Source organism: Trichomycterus rosablanca, chromosome 1 (assembly GCF_030014385.1).
Source record: "Trichomycterus rosablanca isolate fTriRos1 chromosome 1, fTriRos1.hap1, whole genome shotgun sequence".
Classification (NCBI taxonomy): Eukaryota; Metazoa; Chordata; class Actinopteri; order Siluriformes; family Trichomycteridae; genus Trichomycterus; species Trichomycterus rosablanca.
In genome coordinates this window covers 14117558-14139457 of record NC_085988.1, presented here as the reverse complement: position 1 = coordinate 14139457, position 21900 = coordinate 14117558, and the positions used below count along the sequence as shown (strand labels likewise).

Here is a 21900-nt window from a genome sequence, read left to right as displayed (position 1 = left end):
ATGTGGCCATCAACAGCTTCAAAGAGTGAAACAAAACAGAAAGATGAAGAGAGAGGATGAATCTGGAGGGTTCTGGCTCACGGCTCGTTATTCTCTCGTCCGCGCTGTTTGAACGTCGGCTCTAAAAGCTTCGCGCCTGCTGATGCATCATTCAGACACATTAAGTAAATTCTCCTTCCTTGCTTTCTCAATTAACACCACGAATGCAGAAGGTCTGTGCCAGCAGAGAAAGTTTGAGAGAGAAAGAATTAGAAACAGCGAGAGAGAGATTGACAGAAGGAGGTTGGAAGAGAAGTAATGGAGTCTGTTGAAAGCTTTCAGGCTGGTCTGTTTTTCAAGCTGAGGTGCGTAAACTGTCTCCCGTGTGCCAGCGTGAGTTTGGCTGTTCAAGACGGAGGGCACTATGAATAACCCATCTTTACGTGGGTGAAAATAAAGCAGCCAGGATGAGGCAGCAGTGTACAGCATTTCTTCTCTCCAGGTCTTGAATGCATGTTCTCCCTGTGTCTGTGTGGGTTTCATCCAGGTGCTCTGGTTTCTTCCATGCAGTCAGGTTAATTGGAGATACTAAATACCCTGTATGTGTGTGTGTGTGTGTGTGTTTGTTTGCCCTGTGATGGACTGGTGACCTGTCCGGGACCTTTCCTACTTTTCGCCCAGTGAATTGGACCCACCACGACCCTAAAAAGGTGTGTTAGTGTGTGTTGTGCTGCTATGAATGGATCAGACACAGCAGCACTGCTGGAGTTTTTGTATACCGTGTCCACTCACTGTCCACTCTATTAGATACTCCTACCTAGTTGGTCCACCTTGTAGATGTAAAGTCAGAGACGATCGCTCATCTATTGCTGCTGTTTGAGTTGATCATCTTCTAGACCTTCATCAGTGGTCACAGGACGCTGCCCACGGGGCGCTGTTGGCTGGATATTTTTGGTTGGTGGACTATTCTCAGTCCAGCAGTGACAGTAAAGTATTTAAAAATTACAGCAGCACTGCTGTGTCTGATCCACTTACACCAGCACAACACACACTAACACACCACCACCATGTCATTGTCACTGCAGTGCTGAGAATGATCCACCACCCAAATAATACCTACTCTGTGATTGTCCTGTGGGGGTCATGAACATTGAAGAACAGGCTAAAAAAGTATGTAGAGAAACAGATGGACTACAGTCAGTAATTGTAGAGCTACAAAGTGCTCCTATATAGTAAGTGGAGCTGATTAAATGGACAGTGAGGTGGTTTTAATGTTATGGCTGAGCAGTGTATATGTGTATATGGGTCAAAGACGAGAAGTAACTTCTTAGTGTCCCCACTTGATAAATAATATAAAATTATATTAATATAAGTGGATATACCTTCAATCTACTCCATTTGTACATCTTTACTGAAACCTAAAGTAATTTTTACGGAAAATGTATGATTTTTGACAAAATAACCCTTGAAACCCCCAAAATGTCATTCAGTGCAACTGTTCCCCTACCTCTTTAAGTAATAAAACATTAAGAAAAAACTAATTAATCTTAAGTAAAACTTAACATTGACTGCTTTGGCATAATTGTACAACTGTCATGTGTGACATATTAAATAATATTCAATCAGATGTGTTTTTTAATATTAATAATATTCAGGATACTTTCAGTCCCCATTTTCCCAATCTTCAGTTGTCAATCAGTACAATGTTAATAAAAAGCCTTATTTTAATATGCAATCAAGCTACTGCAGTCATGTGACCAATTATAACAACAAAAGAAGACTCCTGGGGACCCTTCAGCACACACACGAGGTCAATGCATTTTAACATTATTTGATAAAAATGTCTTTTTACTGACACAGTACATTAAAGAACAAAACTGAGTGTCATTCAGTACAACACAGAAAACGTAATATTACGGTTAATCTTGTAAACAAACAAGGTTATTAACATTTAAATGTGAATGTGTAGAAATGTCTTTGAGCTAAGGTCAATGTTAGCTTTTGCTAACCACTGGGATAACTGTAAAATGTGCTAAAGTAAAATTTCTGTCATTCAGTACAACAACAGTCATTCAGTGCAACAGAATTTCGCTGTTGCACTAAATTGACAATGACATTGTTATACTGACTTTATAATGTTTTAAAATTATTTTTAAATATTAAAACCACTTTTTTCCATTCTAGTCTTCCTTAATAAGAGCAGTAATTACAATGAATATTAATAATTATGTTTTTGATGAAGTGGTCCCTGAGATTTTGTTATTGTCAAGTACGATGACCTGCCATTCGTTGGGCAGGTACTGCTGTCTGTAGGAGATGAGGTGCAAGTTAGCTGCATGCTACAAAACTGAAACAGAAATTCCTTTGTGTGGCCAAATCCACCTGATGAAATGTACTACCTTAAGTCTGATGTCAAAATCATAATCGCAGAACCAAAGCCATGTACAGCAAGAACCTCAAGGTTAACAACAAAAGACTGGAAAACATTTGTTCAGTTCACGAAATAAAATGCGACTTCAAATGGTTTTCACGGCTGAATGAATTTACTGCAGCAACTTTTTCACGTGTTATGACACAAATTCCACACTTCCACCCTGTTCTGGTGCCTTACAAGTTGTTATGATGGCTTCATTAGCTATGTTTTTCATTGCCTTACTTTTTTCATGATGTAGTAATATTATAACACATACTTGCCACTGGTGTGGCATATTTTCATTCTACTACTGCTACTTTAATCAATAAAGAACTTAAAAACAAATTAAGTCATGAATATTCTGATGTAACAGGATAATTTGGAGTTTGTCATTCAGTGCAACATAAAATCATCATACAGTGCAACAAAAACATTTGCTTAAAATAACTGTAATAAGTAATTATTATATCTTTTTTTCATGTGAATGCAAGAGAATCCAGGCCTGCTTCATAGAAAACAGAGTTTGATTAGGTTTCAAATAGAATAGAATGTGTAGCAAAAACATCTTGTATACAAATAAACAAAATCCCAAGACTCATTAGAGTACAAACAATGCACAGAAAATTCAAAACAGAGTAAGTACAGTTTCTTCTGAGGTTTTAAATCTTTTGTAAGAGATATACTAAACTTATACATTTGAAGTGGCTAAGATTGTTCCTTGTGTGTGTATTTTGTCATAAATTAGTCGTTGCACTGAATGACATTTTTGTGCCCTTGTTGTGTGTCAACAACACTAAAATGATCAAATAAGCAAAATGCTGAGGAAAAAAAATACATATTTACATAGGTGACACATTTGTGCACAATGTTAAATGAAAAAATTATACAATTTAACCATTTTATTTTTTTGGTACTAATATTTACAGTATATATACTGTATATATATACAGTGAGGAAAATAAGTATTTGATCCCCTGCTGATTTTGTAAGTTTACCCCCTTACAAAGACTTGAACAGTCTATAATTTTTATGGAAGGTTTATTTTAACAGAGAGAGACAGAATATCAACAAAAAATCCAGAAAAAAAACATTAAATAAAAGTTTTAAATTAATTTGTATTTAATTAAGGGAAATAAGTATTTGATCCCCTACCAACCAGCAAGAATTCTGTCAATGATCTCAAGGGAGCTGGGAGCACAGTCACCAAGAAAACCATTAGTTATGTTCTCTGATGAAAGTAAATTTTGCATTACCTTTGGAAATCAAGGTCCCAGAGTCTGGAGGAAGAGAGGAGAGGCACAGAATCCACGTTGCTTGAGGTCCAGTGTAAAGTTTCCACAGTCAGTGATGGTTTGGAGTGCCATGTCATCTGCTGGTGTTGGTCCACTGTGTTTTCTGAGGTCCAAGGTCAACGCAGCCGTCTACCAGGAAGTTTTAGAGCACTTCATGCTTCCTGCTGCTGACCAACTTTATGGAGATGCAGATTTCATTTTCCAACAGGACTTGGCACCTGCACACAGTGCCAAAGCTACCAGTGCCTGGTTTAAGGACCATGGTATCCCTGTTCTTAATTGGCCATAAAACTCGCCTGACCTTAACCCCATAGAAAATCTATGGGGTATTGTGAAGAGGAAGATGCGATACGCCAGACCCAACAATTCAGCTCTCATAACACCTGAGCAGTGCCACAGACTGATGGACTCCATGCCACGCCGCATTGCTGCAGTAATCCAGGCAAAATGAGCCCCAACTAAGTATTGAGTGCTGTACATGCTCATACTTTTCATGTTCATACTTTTCAGTTGGCCAACATTTCTAAAAATCCTTTTTTTGTATTGGTCTTAAGTAATATTCTAATTTTCTGAGATACTGAATTTGGGGTTTTCATTAGTTGTCAGTTATAATCATTAACATTAAAATAAATAAACATTTGAAATATATCAGTCTGTGTGTAATGAATGAACATAATATACAAGTTTCACTTTTTGAATGGAATTACTGAAATAAATCAACTTTTTCATGATATTCTAATTTTATGACCAGCACCAGTATATAGTATATCCCTTCTACAGTCATTGGCTAAGAGAGAGACTTCTCGAAATTCAGCCTCGACCACTCCGTGGCTTTCAGATGCTGTTTAAAGCAGCAATCAGGTTTTAAATTGAGTATAAGCGCGGGAGATTTTTGTTTAGGATTGCTCATATAGTGCTGCCCATGGGTATTACTGCTTGGATTTTTAAACCTTCTTTGGCCTCCTGCAGGGCCAGCTTTGTTGACGTAGTCTGAAGGTGCAGGAAAAAGACAATCCTAAATGTAAAATGATGATCCTACTAAATGATGTTTTTGTCCTTCCCTGCCAGATTTTATGGCTTGTTAGGGGATGCTTACCTCAAACAACCTTCCCTGGCATTGCCCACCAGCCGAGTACAGCTGGATCTGGCACTGGTTGCATCACCTGTATTTGTTGACACCACAGGATATGGCCATGGTGTAACTGGCAAAATAAAATGTATTCATATTTGTTGTTTATTTAAGAAGAAAACAAGAACTTGGGAATTTATTTTGCTATTTATGCATTTTCCCCTATTTTTCTCCCAATTTAGCATAAATTTGTCTTCCGCTGACCACTGACCCCTTCTTATTCGCCCATACTGCAGTGGATTTGAGTGTGAGGCCAGTCCCTACTGATCTCTGCGTTCTTCCACTTCTGTACAGGCGCTTCAGACTACTAACCAGTATTCACTACACAGTATCAAAGACCCCACCCCCTAGAACAGTGCCGCACAGAAAGAATAAATAATCAGAGATTGCTACAAAAGCATAAAAACACAGCTTCTATTTCCAACATCCTGTCTTTGTGAAGCAGGATTTTCTGCAGTTATGGCAACCAAAGTCATGGAGTAGACTGGACATAAGGAACAAACTTCGGGTGATATTGTGTCCTATCACCACTAGGTGGGAGTGTCTCATTGCAGCGAAAAAAGCTCAGGGTTTCCACTGATTTTCCATCGTTGCTGAGAAGTTACGTTATGCACTTCGTATAATCGTCGTATGATTTGATTTTAAATCCTCCCGCCCCCATCAGTCCGTGAAATTATATCTCATATGAAACCGGTCCGTGGTGCAAAAAAGGTTGGGGACTGCTGTGTTAGACTATCTGCATAGTGACCAATTGTGCCTGCTAAATTCAAACTTGGAGAGTTCAGAATCCCAGCGCTGATGTGCTAGCGGAATATCCTGTTATCTCACCTGGATGCCCTATTTAAGAATGTTCCTTGACATTGAACCCACATGTGTTGAGGTCAGGACACTCTGCAGTCCACTGGAGGTCCTCCCCACCAAAATTGTTGACTGTTCTTTACAAACCTTGCTTTAATAATGCTTTGTTTTGCATTAAGTGAATGGTTTTATGTAAGTGAAGAAACACTAGTGCAATCTCCATGGTAAACAGTGGCTATAATGGTGCATTATAGCACCTTCCTCAGATATTAAAACCTGTGTTGTCCAAATGATTCATCTGTTCATAACACAATATCCCATAAGGCCTGGGGATCAGAGTTTACTTTTTTTGCAAATGTCAGATGAGACTCCTTCATATTGCAGAGTCAGAAACACTGACCTTATGTTAGGCTGGAGATGTCTGCAGTCTGCAGTTTGTCTGATGTCTCTGGTGAGCAGTTTGAGTAATTATGGTTTACTATTATTTACTGGAATCTTCTTAGATTGTGGAAAAGTGTTTCTCTTGAAAGATTTAAGGTAACTGCTTGACTTTGATGGTGAAGTTTAGTATAAGATCTGGCTGAAATAAAATCTGCCTGCATTCAGCTACCTAATCTGGTTGATCGATTATCCAATAGGGTGGCATGGTGGCTCGGTGGGTAGCACTGTCACCTCACAGCAAGAAGGTCCTGGGTTCAATTCTCAGGTGGAGTGGGTCCGGGTCCTTTCTGTGTGGAATTTGCATGTTCTCCCCGTTTCCTCCTGGAGCTCTGGTTTCCTCCCACAGTGACGTGCAGCCAGGTGATTTGGACATACAAAAATGTCCATGACTGTGTTTGACATTTAAAACCTTGATTACCTGTCTGTCATGAATGGAACCAAAGTGACCTTAAAATCCTAATAAATAAATCTGATTTATTTATTTAAAGAATTATTTGACTAAAGTGGCAGATTGTGCAGATTCACTTTGTCCTTGTCAGTCTTGTATATTTTCCACACTGTGCTTATTTATTTATTTGTATTTTGTCTGATATTGGCCTTGGATGTTATGGGGGGGGTTTCAGGTGAACCCGTAGCAGAGGGGAACCCAAACAATAGATGCACAAAAAGGTCAGAACCACAAGTAGGTAATGGGGCTTTTATTGGAATTAACAAAACGAAAGATAATACTAAATGAACCAAACAACGGAGAACACTGGGGAAGCGGCTGGGGCGGTACTGATGGTAGAAGGCGCAGGGTGTCTGAGAGGTGAACAGGGGGAGCCGTGGTGTTCATCCGGGTGTGCAGGAAGGTGTCCCAAGCAGTCCAGGGTCTGGAGGAACACGAAGAGGCAGGTAGGAGTGGAACCAGGACACAAGGAGCGAAGGAGCCAAATCCAGGAGACGATAGGTAAGCCGGGAAGCCAGGTGGTGTGGGGATCGCTGGGCTGCAGACAGCAGAGGAAAAAACAACAAGGTTTAAAGGCTTGAATAGCAACAAGGTACTAAACTCACAGAGTAATGTGTAGTTCAGGAGTCAGACGTCACGGTACCGCGGTGGCAAGCAGACAATCTGGCGAAGAGCAGAGGAAAAGCCGGCGTTTATATGCAGTGGTTGATGAGGTGGTAAACGAGGCACAGGTGAGTAGAGTCCGCCCTCCAGCGATCTATTGGCTGGCTTCCGCAGCGAACTCCGGGAACAGTACCGCTCCAAGCCGCTAGGGGGAGAAGGGAGCCAAACAGGAAAAACCAACGCAAACACTAACAAGAACAAAAACCCGACCGGACTAACGGGGAATAAATAAACGCGGATGAAAACAAAACGCCAAAACGGGGAAAAACGAAAGTAAAAAGGTAAGAGCTGGGCGAATCCTAACATTGGAGCCTTTTAAATGTTTCTCTTTGAGAGTGCAAGTACTTTTCTGGTTTGATATAAATGTGCGCTCTTCTTTTGCAAAAAGGAAAGAAAAAAGAAAAGAAAGCAAAAAAGAAAGCGAAGTTTTATTGAAAGCAAATCCCCCCGCTGTCCAAACACACAGCGGTGTTTACTGTTAGTGCTGGTGTTTGTGAACCTTGTTTTTTTCAGAGTGATGGCTTTTCTCAGCAGGGGGTCGCTTTACTTGCTGTGGACAAAGTGCCGAGTGCGCTTCAGTTTCACAACATCTACACACGGCTTGACAAATAGAAAGAAAGAGGTTTGAAATAGACTTTGTGAAAAGATTTTAGACACAGTGGGCGGTTTTTATCAAAAAAAGAAGCTGTGGAGTGTCATCGCTTTTAAAAATAAATATCAGTGAACAGCACTGTGGTACAGGAGCTAACGTTGTTGGTATACAGCTTCATGGAGCTAGGTTCAATCCTTGCTTCTGGTTACTGTCTGTATGAAGTTCTGGCAAGTCTGTGTGTCTCTGTGTGTATTTTGGCTATGCTAATTTTCTTTCACCTCCTAAAAACATGCCAGAGTTAAGGTTAGGGTTAGTGTTTTTTTTAGTCTGGGGTGTTTTGCTGCATTATGTCCAGAGAATCCAGGGAAACAGCAACCCTGACCAGGATAAAAAAGTCGTAAAACCACAACAACAACTATAATATAATAATAATAATAATAATAATAATAATAATAATAATAATAATAATAATAATAATAATAATAATAATAATAATAATAATAATAATAATAATAATAATAATAATGATAATAATAATAAATAATAATTATGATGATAATAATAATAATTATAATAATTATAATAATAATAAATAATATAATAATAATAATAATAATAATAATAATGATAATAATAATAATAACAATACATAATATTTATGATAATAATAATAATAACAATAAAATAACAATAATAATAATAATGATAATAACAACAATAATAATAATATTAATAATAACAACAACAACAATAATAATAATGATAATAATAATACTAATAATAATAACAATAATGATAATAATAATAAAAATAACAACAACAATAATAATAATAATAATAATAATAATAATAATAATAACCATAATAAAAATTTAATGATTAATAATAATAATAACAACAATAATATAATAAATTATTTACTTCCAACTTGGCAGCAACAGTTTAGGGAAGGCCCTTTCCTGTTCAAGCAAGACTGTACCCTTGTGCACAACGCAAGCTCTATAAAGACATTCTTGCTGAACAACTTTGGAATGAACTGGAACATCGACTGAGGCTTTCTCGACCAAAATCAGTGCCCAGCCCAGACGAAATGGGCACAAATTCCCACAGAAATACTTCAAGGCCTTGTGAGAAGCCTCCTTAGAAGAGTGGCTGTTGTTCTACATTCACATTTGTGGCATTTAGTGGACGCTTTCTTTATCCAAAGTGACTTACAATTATGACTGAATACTATCTAAACACTTGAGGGTTAAGAGCCTTGCTCAGTGGTCCAACAGTGGCAATTTAGCGGTGGTGGGGGTTGAACCGACAACCTCCTGATTACTAGTCCTGAGCTACCACTGCCCTGTCCTAGCTGAAAAGATCACATAGAGGTTACTATATGTTTGAACTGTGATGTCCAACAAGCTCATGGTCAGGTGTCCGAATACTTTTGGTCATACACACTAGACTGATTTTGCTCCTGTTTTAAAGTGTCAGCGTGACCCCAGACTCCCGCACACGCCGTACGCTCACAGACACCCGAGCATGAACCCTCAGAAACTCACATTCAGACAGGAGTTCAGAGGGGCGTCAGCATAAAGCGTGCTGTGAGAGCATTTCCGCCAGCCTCAGCTCCTCAGGGAGCACTGGGTATGTTTTTCTCAACAATTCCATCCAGAAATTACAGTATACCTGCAGCCTACGTCGTTAAAAATGAATCTAGTGTGGGCTCGCGGCGGGTGTAAATAAATAGTAAATGATTTCCTGGCTGGTGGATATCGATATGAAACATGTTAGTTGGATATAATTACAGTATTTGGTGCAAAAAATGTGGACACAGCCGTCCTTATTTAATTCAGTACACTATATGGTCAAGAGCATTTGCTCACCTGACCATGAGCTTGCTGGACATTCCATTTCAAAAACATATAGTATTAAAATTGAGTGACTTCTATGTGATCCTTTCAGCTAGAACTACACTCAGACTCCTGAGAAGGCTTCTCGTGTCACGAATCAAGCCTCTGTGCTCCTGGAGTGTGTTTATGTGCCACGCCCCACTCTCCAGGAGCACATGCTGAAGTCAACGCCCCACATTATAATTGGTCCCCTCTGGTATTTACCCACAACTGCACCTCGTTTAAGAGGCAAATAAGGAAGCAGTTGGGGACCAGTCTTGGGAGACTATTTTGGTTTGACTCTGTCAATTCGGTTTGGTTTGCCTTTGCCTTGTCAGTTTGATACCAGCTCCTGTTCGTTTGGTTTGGTTTGGTTTGGTTTGGTTTGGGTTTGTTTGAGTTTGTTTGTCTTGCCATTCCATGCTCATGTTAGTCAGTCCATGCTTTTTGTTTAAGTCTTGTTTTGTTTGTCCTGTTTGTCTTAGTCTAGTTCTTGTTTAGCTTTGTTCATGTTTGTTTAGTGATTCTGTCTTGTACCATGTTGTTAGCTTAGCTTAGGGTTTAGGTTCCTGTTTCATGTTTAGCATTTAGCTTTAGCGTTGTTCTTGTGTGTTTAGATTTATCATTTAGCTTAGCAGTTAGCTTTTAGCATAGGTCATGTGTTTGTATGTCTTGTTCTCCCCATCTTGTTTACAACCATGTCTTGTCTTTTGTGATTATTGAATCATTGTTCAACTGCGTGTGTGTCCGTCCCCTCTTATCTCGTCCTAGCCGATATCATTACATCTCACAAGAAGTATGTCTATTCTGACAAAAAAGGCATTCATATACCTGGACACTGATGTTGGTCAAGAAAGCCTCAGTTGATGTTCCAGTTCATTCAGGTAATAAAACATTTTCTTCATGTCTTTGTGACTGGTCAACCGTGGTGTCTCCCTGCTGAGAGCTTTTAATTACATGTGGCTGTGTGCGGCTGGATTGGATAATTAGTATGACGTAGGTGTCTTTATAGGGTACTTAAAGGCAGGTGAGTTGGTTACAGGTGTGCGAGTTAAAGGACCCACCCCCCATTCATTGTGAGTCTCGGGGGAGACTAACTTGGTCACGCTGGTGCGTGGCTTTGTGCTTCTATGAGGTGTCATGCCTGGTCAGTTGGATTTCTGCCGGAATAGTACCATGTTCAGAGCGAGGTGTTTTCTGGTTGGGTTATCCCGGTTGCGGTGATTGGAGGTAGGTCCAGAGTAACTCCGCATTTCCTTTAGAGTGTATAGGTTGTACTAGTGATTCCATGTCTTGCACACAGCTGATGAACGGCGTGATTGCTACCGCTTGGTTGGCTGTTGAGTGCCGTGTGTGTGCGCCACCTGTGAGCCCTTCTCCTCCGATATGTATTGGCTGCGCATTAAGGTATAATTTCACGCCAATGTAATATTAAATGGCTATAAGTGATGTGTTTGGTTTACAGGTGGCTGGGATGGAGTTCACTCACTCGCCGTCTTATTCTGCTGCTTCGTGGGTTGCCAGATTGATTTAGTGGATGCATTCCTGTGAAGAGCTGAGTTTGGTTGCCTGGCGTGTTCAATTGACCCATTCCCATCGAGCGCTGCTGTTTTGCTTTCATAGCTGTTTTGCCTTGTAGAGCTGCTTTGTCTCTTATTAACTGTTTTTGCCTTGCATAACTGTTTTGCCTTGTAGAGCTGCTTTGTCTCTTATTAACTGTTTTGCTTTCGTATTGTTTGGGTTTTTTTTGACTGTCTTGTGTTTATTTTATTGTTTTGATTTCAGTTGATTGATTTCCTACCAAATTATAGTGTGTGGAATTGCGGTGGTTTGCTGGTTTGGCATTTAGACATTTGGGGGCGTACCTTGATTGATTTCACTGGGGTTTGGTAGGTTTTTGGATTTAAACTGTTTCTTTATTTGTTTTCTGTTTAGTTTGCTAATTTCGGATATTTTGCTATACGAACCTGAGTGTCTTCCCTAAATAAATATTTCCCTGGAATGCAAGTCCCAGGGTGGCATTGTAGGTAATGTTGGTTTGGTTAGTAACATTTGTAAAAGCTTAAATTAGCTTAATAACTTAGCAATCACTCTGGCTGAAACTTATGAAATCAAAAATTAGAATGGGTGTCCCAATACTTTTGTCCGTATAGTGTATGTTCAAGGGTTTTTCAAAAAGTTTCCACACTTTTTTAAACTCTGTTTAATAAGAATTTTGAAAACAAATGACATCACCTTTCTACATCGTCACCTGATGCATTTTTTCCAGCATCATACCAACTTTTTAATGCCATCAGCAAAAACTGTTTCTGGTTGAGCTCGTTGCCATTGATGCAAGCGCTGCTTTCACATTATCATCACATTAAAATCTTCTTTCCCTTAAAGCTTCTTTGAGCGTCCAAAAAGGTGCTCTCTCAGTCTCTCAGACAGGACCGATTACTACTCCTCCCACTCTCACTGTTTATAACCAAAATATAAAAGTGCTGAAACTTTTTGAAGTTCCCCTCATAGAATTGAATAGAACGCCTTTATTTGTCATATATACATACAGATGTACAGTACAACAAAATTATTTTTTCTGCATACCCCAGCTTGTTTGGAAGTACGGCGCCCCTGGAGCTGAGAGGGTTAAGGGCCTTGCTCAAGGGCCCAACAGTGGCTGTATGACTGAGTCGTGATTCAAACTCCCAACCTTTCGATTGATAGCCCAAAGCTCTACCCACTAGGCTACAACTGTCCCTATTCATATGTTAAAAAAAATTCTACAAGCAAGACACAAAAGGATCTGATTTGTAATAAAGCTTAATCCCCAGAATGCACCACTCACAGTCCCACCCTTTGGTGCGTGATCACAGCGCTCCACATCGCTTGAGTACTAAGTCCTGCAGCTCCTTCCCCATCCTGATTACAGAACTATGTATAGCCTTTCCTTCGGTCTCATCACACAGGACTGTACTTCACTGTCTCACCATGTGCTAGTGCTTCACTGACTTCTCTCTTGTAGTTTGGTGTCAGGTTTATGTTTATAGTGTCTTACTGCACGTTCTGTGTTGGGCTTAGTTGTTAGCATTTAACAGGGTGTATATTGATCATTTCATACAGCATTAGTTCTTCATTATAGATTGCTTTCTATTGTTTCTGTATTATTATACAGCACTGGTGTTTATAATTGTATATATTTGTAAATAAATACCGTGTACTAAGATTTGTTAACCTGTTTAAGTCCCAGTCCTTACAAGATTGTCAAGATCTATCTGTCTGTCTGTCTGTGTCTGTCTGCCTGCCTGCCTGCCTGCCTGTTTATTTATTAGTCTGTCTATCTATTTCTATATCTGTCTGTCTATCTGTTAATCTGTCTGTCTGTTTGTCCGTCCATCCATTTGTTTATATCCATCTGTCTATCTATCTGTCTGTCTGTCTATCTATCAATCTAGATAATCTATCTGTCTGTCTGTCTATAATCGATCTGTCTGTCTATAATATGTCTGTCTATCTATTTATTTAGCTCAGTGATGTTTCGGGGTTGCTTTGCTGCCTCAGCTCTGTCTATTAGTCTATCTATCTATTTCTATATCTGTCTGTCTCTCTGTCTATCAATCTGTCTGTCTGTCTATAATCTATCTGTCTCTCTGTCTATCTATCTATTTAACACATGGAGGCTCAGTGATGTTTTGGGGTTGCTTTGCTGCCTCAGGTCTGCCTATTAGTCTGTCTGTGTATTTATATATTTGTCTATATGTCTGTCTGTCTATCTATCAATCTAGATAATCTATCTGTCTGTCTATAATCTGTCTGTCTGTCTATAATGTATCTGTCTGTCTATCTATCTATTTAACACACGAAGGCTCAATGATGTTTTGGGGTTGCTTTGCTGCCTCAGGTCTGCCTATTAGTCTGTCTGTGTATTTATATATTTGTCTATCTGTCTGTCTGTCTATCTATCAATCTAGATAATCTATCTATCTCTCTGTCTATAATCAATCTGTCTGTCTGTCTATCTATTTAACACATGGAGGCTCAGTGATGTTTCGGGGTTGTTTTGCTGCCTGAAGTCTGTCTATTAGTCTGTCTATCTTTCTATATCTGTCTGTCTGTATATCTATCTATCAATCTGTCTGTCTGTCTGTCCATCTATATCCATCTGTCTGTCTATCTATAATCTATTTATCTGTCTGTCCATCTATAATCTATTTATCCATCTGTCTGTCTATCTATCTAAAACATGGAGGCTCAGTGATGTTTTGGGGTTGCTTTGCTGCCTCAGGCACACGGTGTATCAAACTGTTGCAGGCTATAATGAACTTCAAAGACTATTAAAGTATTTTCATGGTGCATTTTACACAGTGAGGAACAGTCTCAATTTTAAATCAACCTGACTTAACTTCCTTGTTACATTATTAAATGATGCACTGTAGATAGTGGTTATTACATTTCGGGCACATTATTGGACTTCCCAGAACCTTGCATTCATTCTAATTTGTGTATGATTATTTATCATGTAGAGACTAATTCTGGACTCAGTTTTGCTGTATTTTATTCATTTCTAGTATCCAGCCTACACTGGAGCTTGGAATCATTGACTCAGACTCAGCTTTATTGTCATTCAAAACCATGTACATGATTAGAACGAAATGCAGTTACTTAGGTCTCGGTGTGTGTAAACATAATAAAATATAAAATATAAATAACAAGAGAAACTATGTTTAGTAAAAATAAAACTTAAGAAAACTTGGTCCTGTTATTTCAGTCTGAATTAAGTGAATTAAGTTGAGTGAATTAGTTTTTTTTCCATTTTATTTCATTTTCATGGTCCGGTTTCCCTGGAATTAGTGGGTTTAGCAACACACCAAGGACAGGATGCAGATCTATTTAAATAATGTGAATTGGCAATGAGTTCTAATAATCAGCACTGAGTGTCAAACACCATCCATAATGACTAATTATTATGTCTGACAATGCAGACGATCTATAAATCCTATTAATTCCGGTACACTGGGTTCCTCTGCAGTGTGTTCAATTATAGCATTTAGTGTTTATATCCCGGACCATTTTAAATCAAGGGGACTACATGATCACCTTGTTATACTGTTGAATTATGCACTGCAGATGGTGGTGTAGCACTAAATTCTGGCCATGTATTGGGCCTCCTGCCCAGAATCCTGCATTTATTTTGCAACCATTTCTTTAATTTAAGACAATTTATTATCAAGATACGCCAACACAGTCCAATGCACTGCACCGTTCCACAGATTTGAACGATCCTGCCCAAACCAGACCTCCATTCAAACACCTTTAATTGCAGATAAGTAAACTAGTTAACCTGCATGAACTTCATTATTACTGTATTCAGTGTGGTGCAGTAAGGAGCCTCTCAGATGGGACATCACAGTCACTCATGTGGACCTTTTTCGACCAACGTGGTACGGGTTCCGTTCCAGTTTGTGCATCTAATTTTAAACCTTTCAATACATTTTCACTAAACATAAATAGGTTCTAAACCAGGTACCAAAGGCATCCATGGTGTATCAAGTTTTAGAGGAACAAGCAACAATGGTGACACCCCAAAGAGCATTTGTTACATTTAATTGGTGCTTTCAAGAGTTGGAAAGCAGCACCAGAAAGGGAAGGCTCTATCCCACACTGGTGGAAGGTGCAACATTTTCCATTGATGTCACATCCTTGGTTCCAATAAAAACTGGTGCAATTGCGGGCTAGTTCTCTACATAGCACCAAGGCTTTAAGAAGCCTAAATAGAATTTATATTGGGGTAATTTTGGGGTAATTGGGGAACATCTGTAATTGAATTTGTTTAAGCCTGCTGGTGATAAAACTCATACATTGTGATGATAATGAAATGATTACTAAAGGATGAAATGATTGACTTCCTGTGGACATAAATCAAGTCATTCTCCACTGTGGAACTATGCATTCCTGTAGCTGTTATAGTGGGTAGCACTGTCACCTCACAGTAAGAGAGTCCTGGGTTCGATCCCCAAGTGGAGTGGTCCGGGTCCTTTTAGTGGGGAGTTTGCATGTTTTCCCCGTGTCTGCATGGGTTTCCCCCGGGAGCTCCGGTTTTCTCCCACAGTCCAAAGACGTGCAAGTGAGGTGAATTGGAGATACAAAATTGTCCATGACTGTGTTTGATATAACCTTGTGAACTGATGAATCTTGTGTAACAAGTGACTACTGTTTCTGTCATGAAAGTAACCAAAGTGTGTAAAACATGATGGTAAAATCCTAATAAATAAATACATGGTGCCTTTAATGAGTCCTGTTGAAGTCACTCTTACAAAAAAAAAACCAACACCACCAACACCAAGAAAATATTAGAGAAATTCTGGCTATAACAGTCTCCTCTTTTCTGGAAAGGCTGACTAATACACTAACTAGACATTTGGTGGTTGGGCCTTAAAGTTAATTGACAATTGCTGAATAGGTGGTTGCAGTAACTGAACTATATTCATGTAACAACCATAGAGAAGAAAAGCATCTTCGAATCTGTCCTGATTTTACAACCCCAAATCAGAAAAAGTTGGGACAGTATGGATAATGGAAATAAAATAAAAACACGGTGTTCCTTACATTTACTTTGACTTTTATTTGATTGCAGGATGAACATGAGATGTTTTATGTTTTATCTGCTCAACTTCATTTAATTTATTAATAAACATCCATTCCTGCATTTCAGACCTGCAACACATTCCATAAAAAGTTGGGACGGGGGCAATTTAGGGCTAGTAATGAGGTGAAAAAACAAAATAATGCGATTTAAAACGGTTGACGTCAACAGGTGATTGTAATCACAGTTTGGTACAAAAGCAGCATCCAGGAAAGGCTGAGTCTTTGATGAGCAAAGATGATCAGAGGATCCAGTTTATCAACAAATGTATGAAAAAATTATTGAAATGTTTAAAAACAATGAACCTCAAATAAAGATTTGCATATTTCTCCCTCTACAGTGCATAATATCATTAAACCATTCAAGGAATCAGGAGGAATTTCAGTGCGTGAGGGCCAATTGTGTAAGCTTAAGCTGAACGCCTGTGACCTTTGATCCCTCAGACGGCACTGCATCAAGAACCACCACTCAACAATAGCTGATATAACCACATAGGTGAGGGATTACTTTATCAAACCTTTGTCAGGCACTACAATACAGAGTTACATGCACAAATACCACTTAAAACTTTACTGTGCAAAAAAGAAGCCTTGTGTTAACCATGTCCAGAGGCAGCGTCAACTTCTCTGGGCCTGGAGGCAACTAGGATGGACCATCACACAGTGGAAACATGTATTGTGTGTGTGTGAGCTCTGACCAAAGACGAAAAGGACCATCCAGACTGTTATCAGCAACAAGTTCAAAAGCCAGGGTCTGTCATAGTATGGGGCTGTGTCAGTGCCCTTGGCAAAGGTCATTTACACTTCTGTGATGGCAGCATTAATGCAGAAAAAATAAAATAAAATAAAAGCTGAAATCACTTGGTCTCCTCGGTGCCAAAACATCTTTTAAGTGTGGTGAAAAGGAATAGCAACATTACAAAGTGGTAAATGCTTTACTGTCCCAACTTGAGCAGACAAAACATGAAATATCTCAGGTTCATCCTGTCTGCAATCAAATAAAAGTCAAAGTAAATGTAAGAAACTCTGTGTTTTTTATAATTTGCTTTTTCCATGCTGTCCCAACTTTTTCTGATTTGGGGTTGTAAAATGCAGATATGATTATATGTATCTTTTAGAAATAGGTGACCTTTAACTTCATAGTGGGGTTGTCCACATACTTTTGGCCATATAGTCTATGCACATGTCACATAGACATCTGGTGGGCCATTTACAACCTAACACATCACCTTTTTGAGTATATTGTATATCTACATTTCTATTTATTTTGCATATTTATATACTGTGTACTGTATATTTATAGTTATACATGGTAAGGTACTGGACTACTAATTAAAAGGTCAAGCCCCACCACTGCCAGGTTGCTGCTGTTGGGCCCTTGAGCAAGGCCCTTAACCCTCAATTGCTCAGACTGTATACTAGCAAGTGCTTTTATCCGTAGCCAGTTATAGTTATTACTGAATACAGTTCAAGCATCTGAGGGTTAAGGCGCCCAAATGATGTGATAAGACTTGAACCAACAACCTTCTGATTACTAGTCCAGCACCCTACCACTGAGCTACCACTACCACATTCAGTAGGTCAATTACCTTCAAGTGAGTGGTGGTTTGTGAGTATGTGCTGCCTTGTGATAGAATTGCACCCTGTCCAAGTTGTGTTCCCATGAGACGCTGGACCCACAATGACCCTGACCAGGATAAAGCAGTTTAAAAACTGAAAATACAATTTTAGTGATAAAAGATCTACAGAGAGAGAGAGAGAGAGAGAGAGAGAGAGAGAGAGAGAGAGAGAGAGAATTGAATATTTTCTTACCATTTTTTTTTCTATGTATATACTTGTTCTTTTTTCAAATATTTATATATACTAATGTAAGCTTTGACAATACAAATATGTAAATTTGTCATGTCAATAAAGCAAATTGAATTGAAAAAATTGAATTGAATTGAGAGAGAGAGAGAGAGAGAGAGAGAGAGAGAGAGAGAGAGAGAGAGAGAGAGAGAGAGAATGATGAGGAACAGACAGTAGATCCATACACAGGTGACACATGAAGATAAGAGCAGAGATGTCAATGAGACACTTAGAGAGTCGTGAGGTTCAGCCGGGATCAGACTGACAAGATGATGAGTTACTTTAGGAAAATACTTTACAGATCAAGATCTTATTTTTCCATGTCACAGAGCTCACAGACTTTTTAAACACTACTGGGAATGTACATTTTCTACTTCTAAACTGTCCAGTTTGCCAATTTGTATTGTATTTATTTATTTATTACTTTATTTATACAGTATATATTTGAAATGTCCTTAGAGTTACAAATATAGAGGCCTTAATATTAATGTAGGCTAAGCTTTTAATGGATAAAGGACTACACTCACTCACTCACCTTCTTAACCGCGTATCCAATTGGTCGCGGGGAAGGGGGGGGGCTGGAGCCTATCCAGCTTTTCAATGGGCGCAAGGCACACAGTAACACCCTGGACAGGGCACCAGTCCATCACAGGACAGACACACACATACACACACTCATTCACCTATAGGGCAATTCAGTGTCTCCAATTAACCTGACTGCATGTTTTTGGACTGTGGGAGGAAACCGGAGGTCCCGAAGGAAACCCACTCAGACACGAAGAGAACATGCAAACCACGCACAGAAAGGACCCGGACCGCCCTGCCTGAAGATCGAATCCAGGACCTTCTTGCTGTGAGGCGACAGTGCTACCCACCGAGACATAAAGTACTATATTTAATTACAATTCTATTTAATTTCCGTCCCAAGGAAAGTAGCTCTGTTTTAGTACAAATGCTCCAGCTCCAGTACCTAAGGTACTAGTTTAAATGTCTGGCTTTGTTACAGTACAGAAGGTGTCTGTTTTAGACCCAAATAACCCACTTCCAATACTAAAAGGTGGTAAAACTAGTACCCTAGTTTCTCATACCTGTTTAAAACCAATAGATAATGGGCAGGACTAGCAGCACTGCTTATTGCTTAATGATAACACATTCCAAATCACCCAACATGCAACACTGCACAATACAAACTCCATTTCTGGTAACTGCCAAAGACAGAAATGACCATCTAGACCAGGGGTGGGCAAAGTGTTTGGCTCAAGGGCCACAGTGGGTTTTAAAAGTTGACAGACAGGCCAGGCCAATAGCAGATATGGGGGGGTGAACTAATATAAATTGCCTAAGAAGCAAAGGGGACAGTGGGAACAGTGTTGTTAATCTAGGCTTTAGCAAAGGTCGATAGAGTTTGGATTGCGCCATCTAATGGAATGAACTTAAACGCAGGGTATTGCAGGAAAAAAGGCTAAATTAATGCATTTTTTGGGACAATTTTGTAAATACTCGACGGGCCGGATTTAACATCCTAACAGGCTGGTTCGCGGGCTGTAGTTTGCCCACCAATAATCTAGACTGTTATCGGTGAAAGATAAAAAAGCACACAACTGTCATGTTATAGGAATGCATGGGCGGCATTGTGGCTCAGTGGGTAGCACTATCGCCTCACAGCAAGAAGGTCCTGGGTTTGATCCCCAGGTGGGGTGTTCTGGGTGTGGAGTTTGCATGTTCTTCCCATGTCCGTGTGGGTTTCCTTCGGGAGTCCCGGTTTCCTCCCACAGTCCAAAGACGTGCAAGTGAGGTGAATTGGAGACACTAAATTGTCCATGACTGTGTTTGATATTAAATCTTCAACTGATTAATCTTGTGTAACTAGTAACTACCTGTCCTGTCATAATTGTAACCAAAGTGTGTAAAACATGATGTTAAAATCCTAATAAATTAATAAATATAGGGGTGCATCAGTGCCTATGACACAGGTGACTTGCATACAATATGTGTAAATGTGCAGTTGACATTTAACATGCTACCATCAAAGTGACGTCTTTTCACAGGAAGTCTGTGCCAGGCCTCATCTTGCATGCGCTTTAACAGTGTGACTTCATAGACACAGAGTGTGTGTGCTTGACTAGCCTACCTGGCCTCTCTTATTAATAAGATATGCTGCATCATGAAAAGGAGAATCAGACGACAATGACCATGGACTTATGAGCAGCTGAATCTCATATCAAGCAAGAATAGAGAAATCTACTTGCGCTACTGCAACAATTAATGTCCTCAACTCCCAAATTATTAAAATGTGTCATTATAATAAGAGGGGTGATGGAACATAGGGGTAAACATGCCTCTGTCCCAACTTTTTTGGAGTGTGGTGCAGGCATCAAATTTTATATTTGTTTATATTCACAAAATACAATGAAGCTGATCGTGCTGCCCAATTTATCTAAACAAAATCACTTGTACTTCTATCGAGAAGAAAATTAACTGGAATCTCAATTTTATTCATTCACTGTCTGTTTTATTGCTACGTCATCCTGTTTAGGATCACGGTGGGTCGTGGGATTTACTGGGCACACACACACACTTAGTGTGGGAGGAAACCCATGCACACACAGAGAGAACATGTAAACACCACATTGAAAGGACCTAGATCGTTCCACCTGGGACTCAAAACCAGGTCCTTCTTGCTGTGAGGCAACAGTGCTACCCACTGAGCTGCCCACCTTAATTTATTTCATTGATATTTGAGCCAGACTTTTATTTTTACTGTGCTTTGAAAGAAAAAAATATAGTAATCTTGGTAGATCCATTTTGAAGGAACACTAAAGTTCTATTGTAAACCAGACTCAGGGCAGATTGGCAGTACCCATTATCTGGGATTAAATAGAGGACGAATGAACATGAACATGAGCATTGACTGCTTTTCTTTTTCTGTTCCAATTTCATCTAGGTTACAGTAAGAGCTCTGTAAATCTCTTTCAGCCCAGCATGAGCACACTGCTTTTTTAAGAAGAAAAATCCTCCAGCTGAGACACAGTAATAAGAAAAACAGCAATACAACTTATGTGACCAAAAGGGTGAATCATGCTGGAAAGGGGATGATGATGTTATCTTCTGGATTTTTGCTATTATGAAATATACGATTATAAAGGGGTTGATCTGGATGTTCAGAGTAAATACACTGATCAGCCATAACATCAAAACCACCTCCTTGTTTCAGTGTCCATTTTATCAGCTCCACTTACCATATAGAAGCACTTTGTAGTTCTACAATTACTGAGTGTAGTCCATCTGTTTCTCTGCATGATTTGCATGATGGTCAGGACTCTCACAAGACCGCTACAGAGCAGGTATTATTTAGGTGGTGGGTCATTGTCAGCACTGCAGTGACACTGACATGGTGGTGGTGTGTTATATATATATACAGTGTATCACAAAAGTGAGTACACCCCTCACATTTCTGCAGATATTTAAGTATATCTTTTCATGGGACAACACTGACAAAATGACACTTTGACACAATGAAAAGTAGTCTGTGTGCAGCTTATATAACAGTGTAAATTTATTCTTCCCTCAAAATAACTCAATATACAGCCATTAATGTCTAAACCACCGGCAACAAAAGTGAGTACACCCCTAAGAGACTACACCCCTAAATGTCCAAATTGAGCACTGCTTGTCATTTTCCCTCCAAAATGTCATGTGATTTGTTAGTGTTACTAGGTCTCAGGTGTGCATAGGGAGCAGGTGTGTTCAATTTAGTAGTACAGCTCTCACACTCTCTCATACTGGTCACTGAAAGTTC

At 39.3% G+C, this 21900-nt stretch overlaps 1 protein-coding gene across 1 annotated transcript; it reads right to left on the bottom strand.

The window, feature by feature from the left end:
* Positions 1 to 6722: 6722 nt before the first annotated feature.
* Positions 6723 to 7529, bottom strand: LOC134309861 (uncharacterized). The gene is made up of 2 exons (XM_062991293.1): positions 7144 to 7529; positions 6723 to 7038 (listed from the first exon to the last, which is right to left on the bottom strand). The coding sequence occupies exons 1-2, from the start codon at positions 7467 to 7469 to the stop codon at positions 6723 to 6725; spliced, it is 642 nt and encodes a 213-aa protein (XP_062847363.1). The 5' UTR covers positions 7470 to 7529.
* Between the last annotated feature and the right edge of the window lie 14371 nt (positions 7530 to 21900).

What these genes read in the sequence shown, in the direction of transcription:
- LOC134309861 (XM_062991293.1), bottom strand. Translation starts at nt 7,469, where the DNA reads ATGTTAGGATTCGCCCAGCTCTTACCTTTTTACTTTCGTTTTTCCCCG. An exon ending in ATTGTCTGCTTGCCACCGCG is followed by an intron (nt 7,039 to 7,143) that starts GTACCGTGACGT and finishes TGCTGTCTGCAG; the next exon opens with CCCAGCGATCCCCACACCAC.